Raw genomic sequence first — 11,489 nt, 5'->3', positions numbered from 1 at the left:
CTTTTTTTAGATTTATGTAGGGATCAGAGAGTTTATTTTTTTGCCAACACTTGAAAGGGACAAAAATACCTCTTATAATAATGGATTTTTATCGATAAAATGATCATTGCATTATTTACATGGAAAATAAAAAAACATAGATAAATGCACTTAAATCTTTACTGTGTAACAATTACCTGAACAAATGCATTTATGGGATAAGTAACTTATCCAAATGCCGATGGGGCCTTAGAATTCTAGATATGTGTGTAAGTTTGTTAATAACTAAATATACCCAACAAATTCGTGCACGTGTATGGAGATCTTAGACTCCAAATCCTAATAGGACTCTCAACTCGCAAGTCGTTATAAATTGCGTTTGATCTCTCTTCTTCATTTTCACCACTCACCAGTAGTATCTCTGGAGTTCGATTTTCTGGCACCGTGGAAACACTCAATTGAAGGGAGGGATGGAATCGAGGTATTTGGGCCTAGTTTTGGCTCTGCTACTCAACACTGCCGTCTTGTCCCACGGAGGCATCACTAGTTCCTACGTTAGAAAGCCCGAAGCTTCCGTCGATATGCCTCTCGATGCTTTTCCTTCCCCGCCCGGCTATAATGCGCCTGAACAGGTAAGAAGACCGGCGTCACCTCTCTCTCTCTCATACAGACAAGTTCTATTAGGTCTGCAATTTCTGAGAATTAACTCTAATGAAGATCTCTACTACTACTACTGGTCGGGTGCTATTGGAAATTATTAACAAAGTTTTGTTTCTCTTTGTTTAATATTTGTAAAATACCAGGTTCACATAACTCGGGAGATCACATTGGAAGTAGCGTGATTGTTTCATGGGTGACTCCAGAAAAGCCAGGGCCCAAGTATCTAACGTATTGGGAAGCTCACCACTCAAACCACAAACATAAGGCCCATGCCATGATTACATTTTACAGATATTACAATTATACATCTGGCTTCATTCATCATGCCACCATTAAGAACCTACAGGTTTCCCTCTCTCTCTCCTTTTATCTCTCTTTACATATTGACTGTACAAAGTATCTTATGGCGTTTCCTTTTGCAATTGTACAGTATGACACTCATTACTTTTATGAGATCGGATCTGGAAAATCTGCCCGTCAGTTTTCTTTCACAACTCCTCCCAAAGTGGGACTCGATGTTCCCTGCACCTTTGGCGTTATAGGTTGGTATCATTAAAGTTAATTTTTTTTGAGTAAAATACAAAAATCTTCCCTAAAGTTTTTGACAATCATAACAACCTCTGCTATAGTTTTACTTTAATAAAAATCTCGTTTAAACTTTTAAAAAAAATCAACAAAAACCTCTCTTCCGTCACTTCAACAAAAACCTCTCAGAAATTTGATTTACGGCCCCCTCCTAGTCTATTAGTAGTCTCCCCCTATAAACCTCATCTTGCCCATGAATTTGGCATCAATTCACAGTTGGTTAGGATTCCATCCACCTTTAGAGTGGAGCTCTAGATTTTTAGGGGTGAACTGAACTATAAAATCCCATTTTTGGGTAAAACACAAAAATCTCCCTGAAATTTCTAACAATCATAAAAACCTTCACTATAGTTTCAATTCAATAAAAACCTCCTTTAAACTTTTAAAAAAATCAACAAAATCCTCTCTTCCGTCACTTTCCCATACAGAAAACCGTTGGTGCTACGAAACTGCCCCCGACTAATTGTCATAATGTAAATGACACCTATTTGACAACCCACTGTGAGATGAGAGAAACTTCAAAGTTCAAACTTCTAAATTTAAGAAATCTCAACTTAGTTTGAAGTTTGCAGTAAAGTGATTGTCGGGGCTTTCTGTTAAATATAAAACACATAATACAACAATGCGATCTACGATTTTATAACCTGGGTAGAACAAGGTCGGCTGTTGGTTGTTTTCATACTAGGCTGGTAGTTAGGGAACGGAGATATGGAAAAAGACTAGAAAATTGGGATTTTTTTCCTAGAATTTTTTTTTTCCTTCCTCACTATTATAGGAGAGAGCGATGAAGCGAGACTCTTTGTTGTGTCTGTGAGAGAGAGAATCATATCGTTGTCATTCCTCTCAATTCAATCCATCCATAAACAGATAATGCATAAAATCCCAAACCTAGAGGAGAACCCAGATTATCAAGTCTTCCTGTTGTGAATGGAGAGAAATAAAAGACTGGAAGTGCAAATGCATGGGGCAGTGTATCGAAAGGAGGTTTTGTCGAATTAAAACGGGTTATTTTAGCAATTTTTTTATGTAAAATCATTCATAAAAGGGTATAATGGGTATTTATAAAAGATTGGTGGATCAATCTAAAGTTTTTTGTCCGAAAAAGTAACGGAATGGAGATTTTTGTTGAGTTTCTCAAAAGTTTAAGGGAAGTATTTATTAAAACGAAACTATAAAAAAATTTTTTATGATTGTCAGAATATTCAGGGGAGGTTTTTGTATTTTGCCTTTTATTTTTGAGAAGCAACAAGGGTGCAGGCTGGGCCGGGTTTATGGTCAGCCTAGGCCCAACCCTAATAATCGGGCCTAAGGCTCTCGATTTCTTCCTAAGGCCAACCCAGATCGTCCCATCTGAAGTCTGAACCCAGAGCCTAAACTGAAAATTGATGTAGATGTGTGTATTTGCAAATATATACGCATACACATGAAGATATGTATTTATGCATATACAATCGGGCCGAATCCGGGCTACTTTAGGGATGGATGGGCTTAGCTGCCCAGGAGCAACCCTAAAAATAAAAAAACCCAAAGTTTTGGATCCAAGAAAATAACAACTCAGTCCATGTAAAATTATGGGCCGGAAGAATTCAGAGTTGGGCCCGCCCAAATTGCACCCGTAGCCCGTAGGCCTTAGGTTAGGTAAGCGTCCAAGCGAGCAGAGAAAGACTGTTGTTGGGCTGTTATGCAGGTGACTTGGGCCAAACCTACGATTCCAATCAGACGCTAGAGCATTACCTCTCCAATCCAAAAGCGCAAGCTGTACTCTTCGTCGGTGATCTTTCTTATGCGGATGATTAACCACTCCATGACAACAGGAGATGGGATTCGTGGGCCCGGTTTGTAGAGAAAAGCATCGCATATCAACCATGGATTTGGACAGCTGGCAATCATGAAATCGACTTTGCTCCCGAGATCGTAAGACTTGCAATTTCAGATATTAGTAAATAGTAATTACTAATTAGGATTGTACTTGATGGTTTTATTTTTTATACTATAGGGCGAATCCGTTCCTTTCAAGCCATACATGTATCGGTACCATGTTCCCTACAAAGCATCGGAGAGTACATCTCCACTGTGGTATTCAATCAAGCGGGCGTCAGCTCATATCATTGTCCTCTCATCTTACTCTGCATATGGAACTTACACCCCACAATATAATTGGCTGCAACAAGAGTTTACCAAGGTGAATAGATCTGAGACACCATGGTTGATTGTTCTTCTTCACTCTCCATGGTACAACAGTGATTCCTACCATTAAATGGAAGGAGAGAGCATGAGGGTGATGTTTGAATCGTGGTTCGTTCATAATAAAGTTGATATTGTATTTGCTGCCCATGTTCATGCTTATGAACGAACTGTAAGTCTTCTTCATACCAATACCAATTCATCGGCTTCTTCTATCTATTGATCTCAATTCTTGTGTTCCATTTCCATAGTTGTAAGTAATGTTTATTCTGTGTTGCAGGCACGAATATCAAATATAGCATACAACATAACAAATAGGGAATGCACTCCAGTTAGAGACCCTTCTGCCCCCGTCTATGTTACCATCGGAGATGGAGGAAACATCGAAGGCATCGCTTCTCGGTAAGATTCCATCTTTCTGTTTCAAACCCATAACTAAGGTTTATGCAAGGATTTGGCCGGCCGGGTTTCATCTGCTAAGACTATAATTTGTTACGTTTGCAGATTTACAGAGCCACAACCCAGTTACTCAGTATTTCGAGAAGCCAGCTTTGGACATGCGACCTTGGAGATAAAGAATCGGACCCACGCCTACTACTCCTGGCACCGCAATCAAGATGGTGAAGCAGTTTCTGGGGATTCTCAATGGCTATACAACAGGTTTTGGTATCCGCATGAGGAGAGCAGCTCCGCCATGACTATGGCCTAAAGGACAGAGGAGCTGAATGATATTATTATCGTCCTTGTCGGTACTAGCTAACTAGCTAAGAGAACAAGTTTCCCTTTAATGGTAGCTTTTGGTCGTCTTAGCCATTATTTTAAGTAGGGAAAGTTACCCTGTTATTCGCACCATAGCCATATGTATTAGTTTCATTCACAGTTGGCAGTTAATTTCAAATTTTCAAACTTGGCCTAAGTAACTGAGGAAGGGTCTAAAGTTTTAGGGGATCCCACCATTTATATGAACAGGTTAGGTCCCCTTAAAGATCATCATCATCATCTACGCCTTGCACCAAGCTGGCCATTTGAATCCTGTTCTGCCATATCCATTGTTAAATTATAAGCACTTACAGCAGACGTGAACTCAAAACAGCAGATCATGTGATGTTTTGGATTTTAACAAAGAACTAGTTTGTCCATGTCTAATGGTGGGTTGCAAGGAAGAATAGTCCGCTCTCTGCTCGCCGAATCCATTTAGAATTTTTTGGTAAGATCCATTGAGAATTGAAGTAACACATCCTAGTAATCACTCAGCTTATTCCGAGGCAAGAAACCAAAGGATTGTACTATTAGAGCAAAGCCATGAATAAACATTATATGCTGTAAAGAAGACCAAAACAGTGAAATACAAAGAGGGGGATGACATTCAAACATTGGTGTTAAGTGTTTATTAGAGGTTTCAACAAAAGAAAAAAAGATAGCATCGTTATGATGCGGCTTTCGTTTCATCCTCAGGGTTCCAGAATCTGTTGAAAAACCACATAGAATCAGCTTCAACAGCATAACCATCTTGATTACGATGCCAACTATAGTAAGCATGGGTCCGGTTCTTAATGTCAAAGATGGCATGACCAAAACTAGCTTCACGGTATGCTGAATACTTTGGCTGTGGTTCTGTCATGCTGCAGAATAAAAGCATACAGAAGCAGAGAGAGAGAGAGAGAGAGATGAAGCCCTGTCAATTACAATTAAGAGGCAAACTAAAATACCACAAGTAAAATTAGATGTAGGAAAACTAATCTTACTTGGTTGCCAGTCCTTCTAAATTCCCTCCATCTCCTATGGTTATGTATACAGGTGCAGATTGATCTTTCGCAGGAATGCACTTGCCATTTACAATGTTGTATGCAATGTTTGACACACGTTCCTGTAGGATGGATGTTTTTTCTGTGTTAAGCTATGGTAAGAGTGATCAAAAATATTCTCCTCCATTCCTTACAAGAAAAACTTGTAGCAAGAGATATTCAATGCACAAACCAAGCAACAGAGGTCCCAAGTTTCTGATGTAATTTTTAACAGGAATGAAGAAATTGCAACAACGTAACCCACAACATTTAAAAGGGTCTGGCTTCAAGTTACACAACTAAAGTTTACAGCTTGTAAACCAGGCTTCATATATTCATTAGATTCCGACCACTGAGCAAAAGTAAATATTGCAAACCAATTACTCTGTTCGCATGGAAGAAGCCTTGCTTAACTACAAATTTATCTCGTTGAAATGGGTACACTAATTAAAAGGGTCGTTACCCAACAATTATGCTGGCTATCCAGGTTCTTCAGGGGGGAACACTAAGGTTGTGTTTGGTTTGAAGGGAAAAGTAGGGAAAGGAAGGGAAACCTTTACAAACCATATATAGGTTTCCCTACATTTCCCTTCCTTTCCCCACATTTTCCTTCAAACCAAACATAGCCTAAATGTGGATGTTGTGTTTAACATTTTCTCAAAACCCACATTCCCATGCTTGTCACCCTGGCATTTTCTCAAAACCCACACTAAGGCCATGTCTGGGAGTGCTTATGTTATAATTAGAAGAAGCACTTATTTGCATTTGGCACCCAAATTGGGCATTTGGTAGTCTTTTTTCTCCAATAAGCACTTAAATAAGCATTTTTAACTATTTTGTCCTTCATTTTCTTTCAAATTTTATGAAAGCACTTCTATAGAAACACGTTTATGAAAGCACCTTTATAAAAGTATTTTACAAAAGTACTTTTATAAAAGCACTTATATGAAAGTACTTTTATGAAAGTACTTTTATGAAAGCACTCTAATAAAAGCACTTTTACAAAAATACTTTTATAAAAGCACTTTTACAAAAATACTTTTATAAAAGCACTTTTACAAAAGTAATTTTTATAAAAGTACTTTTACAAAAGGACTTTTATAAAATTCAACTAGGGATAGTTTTACAAGTGTTATTTTAAAATTCAACTAGGGATAAATTTGGAAGAAAAAAATTGAATAAGTCCTTATTGTATAAGCACTTAAAAAAGCTGGAAATTTGGGCTTAAAAAATAAGCCCATATTTTTAAAATAAGCACTTATTTCGGGCATATTTCCCAAACACCAATAAGTGCTTAATGGTGTGGCCCCAGCCCAAATAAGCACTTATTTCAAATAAACACTTATTTTTAAGCACTCCCAAACATGGCCTAAGGGTCGTTTGGTTTGCAATCGGAATCGGAATCGGAATGATCTTTGATAGCCTGTTTGGTTCAAATGCGAATCAGAATCGGAATTGGAATAAGCTGAAATGGAATCTCATTCCCAAGGGAAGGGGAGGGAATGGGATCTGATTACACCCAACCAAACAGTTGGAATTGGAATGGGCCATTCCGATTCCAATTCTAGATCCCTATTCCCATAACCAAACAGACCCTAATTCACATTGATTAAACGGGCTGTGTTTCTTTCAGCATAAAATGGAGAGAAAATCTTTCAGGTTGAAATATTTGAGCTCTATTTTTAACCCATTTTAAAATGAAAATTTTGTTTCATAGGGATGGAAATAATAGCTGAAACATTTCAAGTCTGAAAAATTTTACATCCATTTTATGAAGCAAATGCAGTTTACTAAAGAGAAGCTCATTAACAAGAAACCATAATGGCCATAAAACTAAAAGTGCACAGAGACTAGCGATCTTGAATATCAAGATTTCAATCACCAAAATTGCAGAGAGAGAGAGAGAGAACACTTACAGATCGTTCATAAGCATGGACATGACCAGCAAATACAACGTCAACTTTGTATTTTACAAACCATGGCTCATACATAACTCTCATGGTTTCTCCTTCCATATAGTGATAGTTATAGCTGTTATACCATGGTGAATGCATAAGAACAATTAGCCATGGTGTCTCACTTCTATTTACTTTGGGAAGCTCCTGTTCAAGCCATTTGTATTGAGGAGTGTATTTGCCTGAAAGTAGAAAACAAGCTCTTGTCAGGAAATATCTCCATAACATATACAACCAACCTAAGTCAATTAGCCCTTTTCTGTGACTTCTAATTCAGAATATTACTTAGAAAGACACTGGCGAAGCTACATGCAATAACATATAGTCAGTTGCATATCTGACTTTAGCACATTATTTATAGTAATTAAATTTATCCTTACCATATGCAGAATATGAAGCCAGGACAATTATGTATGCTGAAGCACGCTTAATTGAGTACCAAAATGGAGCAGTACTTTGTGATGCTCTATAAGGCACATGATAACGGTGTATATAAGGTTTAAAAGGTACTGTTTCACCCTGCAACAAAGTCACAATCACATGTTTAATTTAAATTTACTGTTCAAGTCGCATAAAAGTAAGTTATACTACAGCAGGAATTGGTCTAAACTGCAAATTAGCTCTTACATAAATAACAGAAATATTGGTACAAGGATCATAATATTTGTGCTCATTAATAACTATAGATTCCTATTTTTTCAGTTTCCAAGGGGAAGAAAATTGTGCATAAATGTAATTATATTGTTCTGTTCTGATAGAGAACCTAACTTACTCTGCGAAGTGAATAGGACATTGAAGTAAATTTATTTGTTGGTAGTCAAGTAATGCTTATTCTATTAGTTAGAACATAGCAAGACACAAGGTTAAATGATAGATTCCTACAAAAGAAAGGTTCACCTCACAGATTGAAATGGTTCACAAAAACTCAATATATGCATGTTGAAGCAGAGCAATATGATGGTTGGCTGCTTTTCAGCTTGTTAGAACTCCCAATGGTTTTGCAAACACTTTCTTCTGTTTCAACTGATCAATGACAGAATATGGAGTTACTGATAAAATTTATAGATCTAATTGCTCTAAATTGCATACCTTGGCCAACCTAATTTAATCACACTCCAGTTCAGAGAAATGTGTATTTTCTTTTGACTGATCCAACATGGTTAAGGTCAAGAAACACAAACTGGGATTTTAAACAACCTTATTTACATGATAGAACTCAAAGATTATTGTGATGAATGAATTTGCTCTTCTGATTGATTACATGCTCCTCTATGCCATGGCTCTAAATAGTTGTGGCTTTCTTGCTTGGGATGTATTATTTATTGATCATTAATAGATAATAATTATTCAGTACACACATGTTGCTATAATTTAGATGCATCTAGAGCACTTACAATTTCCGGAGCAAAATCAAGCTCATGATTCCCTGCAGTCCATATCCAAGGTTGATAAGCAGCACTTCTCTCAACAAACCTGCCCCATGTATCCCATCTGACATTATCATGAAATGGATAGTTATCCGCATAAGAAAGGTCACCAACAAACAACACCGTCTGCCCTCTCCTTGGGTTTGACTCATAATGAGTAAGGGTCCTATTTGAATCAAAACTCTGACCAAGATCCCCTGCATTAGATATACAATGTATGTTGAGATCAAGATGAAAACAGATTAAATGCGTCGGCAGAGAGAGTGAGGAGACAGTTGAGTGGGAGTGTTCTATTACATGGTGCCATGTAAGTATTGGCAAATTAACCGGAAAAATGTTCATAGGGCCCAGTTTGAAAGAAGTACAAATACAAATATGTAGAGTGCAAAACCTTGCATTTTGTACTCCTTGCAAGCTGAGCCTAAACAACCAATCCCAAATTGGTTGTAATTCAACGACTGAAACTAAATCAACATGAGAGATAGAGAGAGATCCAAAGTTCTACCTATAAGACCAAAAGTGTAAGGAACATCCGGGCCAACTTTAGGAGGAGTTCTGAACCAGAACTGCCGTACAGTTTTCCCAATCCCAATCTCGTAGTAGTATTTGGTGTCAAACTGCAAAAGTGGTAACAAAACAAATTATTTAAGTCATTACAACATATTCAGCAACTCAGTTCTTCTCAATTCCTCACTGAATTAGGCAAATTAATTATCTCCTTAATTTATAAGCATTTAATCTGCACTTCTGGATTCTTTAAGCTGACCACAAACAGAGGAATAATTAATAGAGCTTCCTATGGATGATGAACCACCAACCTTCAAGTTCTTGATGGTGCAATGATGGATATAGCCTGAAGTATAATTGTAAAATTTGTAGGTCACAACTTCGCCTTTTGCAAGGTATTTGTGTTTGCTATTTTCACTCCAGTAAAGCACTGCGCTTGAGCCGGGTTCATCCTGAGTGACCCAAGAAATGATAACTCCTTTCCCCTCATGATCTCCTTGAGTTATATGAACCTTTCAAATACAGAGCACCCGCGAATCAGGATTCCAGACCGAAATCAACGAATTGGATTCAAACAAGTTATTCCACATAAAGAAAAAGGAAAAAAGCAACTAGCAACTTGAACTGGGGAATCAATTTGGAAAAGTGCTAATATAATATAATAATAAAAGCATAAAGTTCGTCGGAAACAGACCAAAAGGGTTATTTCATTTCTCAAGAATAAAAAAGAAGAGGCGGAAGAAGAAAACACCTGTTGGGGCGCATTGTATCCAGGAGGAACGCGAAAGACATCACTGTCGAGTGGCATGTCGACAGTTTTTTCAGCCTTCCTAACGAAGGTACTCGTAATTCCTCCATTGCACAGTAGAGCAGCGTGCAGGATCAAACCCACAACAAGCACAACTCCAGCAGCAGCGGAGGCCCCTCTTAGGCGCAGCAGACCCATCTCAGCCTCCACGCCTCTCAGAAGTCAAAACAATTCTCAGAGAAAAGAATGAAGGCTCCAGTTAATTACATTCAGATTTATAATCACCTAACCATATTTCTTGGGGAATATCCACTTTCGATACGGACATTTACAAGCGAATATCTACGAGTTGCTTGCGTTTGAAACCAGCGTTGAAGCAATAAAGATCAGAGTTTTTTTTTTTTTTTTTGAAAATGAATAAAGATCAGAGTTGACTCTGGACTTTTTCGAAGAGGATTACGATTCACGAGATCAAGTCGCTGAACAGCGATTTCTTACTCTGTCACTATCTCATGACGCAAGGAAAGAAAGGAAGCCGGTGCCGGTGGGGATAGAAATGCCATTTAGTGCTAATTGCCGAACACTAATTTTTAAGACACGTATTTCTTATTCACGCTGCGGATAGAGAGTGGGTAGGAAAGGTGAATAATGGCTTATTTGTTTTTTCTTAACTCTTCTTTTTTAATAGGATATTTGAAGTGTAATCATACAATTTTTTATTTTTCAATGATATCCTAAAATGAAAAACAAAAACTCTAATATAAATGGTTAAAATAGATATTTGATAATTTTCCGAATTGAGAGTTTAGAACAATATTCTCTGCATTCAGAGGAAAGAAAAGATCACCAATACCAATATACCTCTTAATGTAATTATTGCACTTTCAGGTATTAGACTTCAGAGCAAACAGGCCCTAAGAGAAATAGGGAAAATTTGCAATAGGTACTCTATATTTTAGGTTGAGTGCCAATTTAATACCTGAATTTTAAAATGAGACAATCTAATACCTGAACTTTCATTTTGTGACAATTTAGTATATGGCGTTAACTCACCATCAGTTAGAAGAATCACGTGATATTAGGTGCAAGTTAAATATTTTCAAAATACCAAAACTAACCTTTACAAAAATATACATACCATTTTATCCATCCTGAAGCACATTCATCATCTCACTATTCAACTGTTGTATCAATGGTGGCGTTGACGACATTCCTCTCCTCTTCCTCTTCCTCGAACCCAACTTCTCGTTGTCTTCCTCTTTCTCACGTCCACCCCCTCCTATGAGTCACCGGCCATCGCCAAGTAGATTGTTCAAATGCTGTATCAATGGCGAGTCTTTAACCTGAGACTGAGATTGCGAGGATCATGCTCATCTACTCGTCTCTTTAAAACAATTACTGTTGTATCACCAACAACTCCTATTCAACTAAGCACGAGGAGGTTAAAGAATGAGACTGTGCAGTTGTATCATCGGCCATTGCTCAGTCTCTTTAACCTGAGATTGAGACTATGAGTCTATCCAACTGTTGTATCAATGGCGAGTCTTTAACCCCTTGGTCTCCCCCCTGCTTAAGCCTTTTGGGTTGCTAATAATAGAAGGACCCTCAGACAAATGGAAGCAATGTTGTTGTTGTTGTTGATTTGCCGATTTCGTCGCCA

The 11,489-nt window shown here is 37.7% G+C and overlaps 1 protein-coding gene and 1 pseudogene across 2 annotated transcripts; one reads left to right on the top strand and one right to left on the bottom strand.

Moving 5' to 3' along the window:
• The first annotated feature begins 397 nt into the window (after window positions 1-397).
• LOC104607560 (purple acid phosphatase 2-like) lies at window positions 398-4,251 on the top strand (annotated as a pseudogene). The gene is made up of 7 exons (XR_016076273.1): window positions 398-611; window positions 783-985; window positions 1,070-1,181; window positions 2,912-3,138; window positions 3,221-3,580; window positions 3,689-3,810; window positions 3,913-4,251. The product of XR_016076273.1 is annotated as a purple acid phosphatase 2-like (transcript).
• A 418-nt stretch (window positions 4,252-4,669) lies between these two features.
• Window positions 4,670-10,392, bottom strand: PAP10 (purple acid phosphatase 10). The gene is made up of 8 exons (XM_010273222.3): window positions 9,833-10,392; window positions 9,393-9,593; window positions 9,080-9,191; window positions 8,542-8,771; window positions 7,528-7,666; window positions 7,109-7,329; window positions 5,154-5,275; window positions 4,670-5,030 (listed from the first exon to the last, which is right to left on the bottom strand). The coding sequence occupies exons 1-8, from the start codon at window positions 10,025-10,027 to the stop codon at window positions 4,835-4,837; spliced, it is 1,416 nt and encodes a 471-aa protein (XP_010271524.1). The 5' UTR covers window positions 10,028-10,392; the 3' UTR covers window positions 4,670-4,834.
• Window positions 10,393-11,489: the final 1,097 nt, after the last annotated feature.

This window comes from Nelumbo nucifera, chromosome 5, assembly GCF_055504915.1.
Source record: "Nelumbo nucifera cultivar China Antique chromosome 5, China Antique-T2T, whole genome shotgun sequence".
NCBI classification, from domain to species: Eukaryota; Viridiplantae; Streptophyta; class Magnoliopsida; order Proteales; family Nelumbonaceae; genus Nelumbo; species Nelumbo nucifera.
The sequence above is the reverse complement of the archived record's forward strand: the minus strand, read 5'-3'. Positions and strand labels throughout refer to the sequence as shown.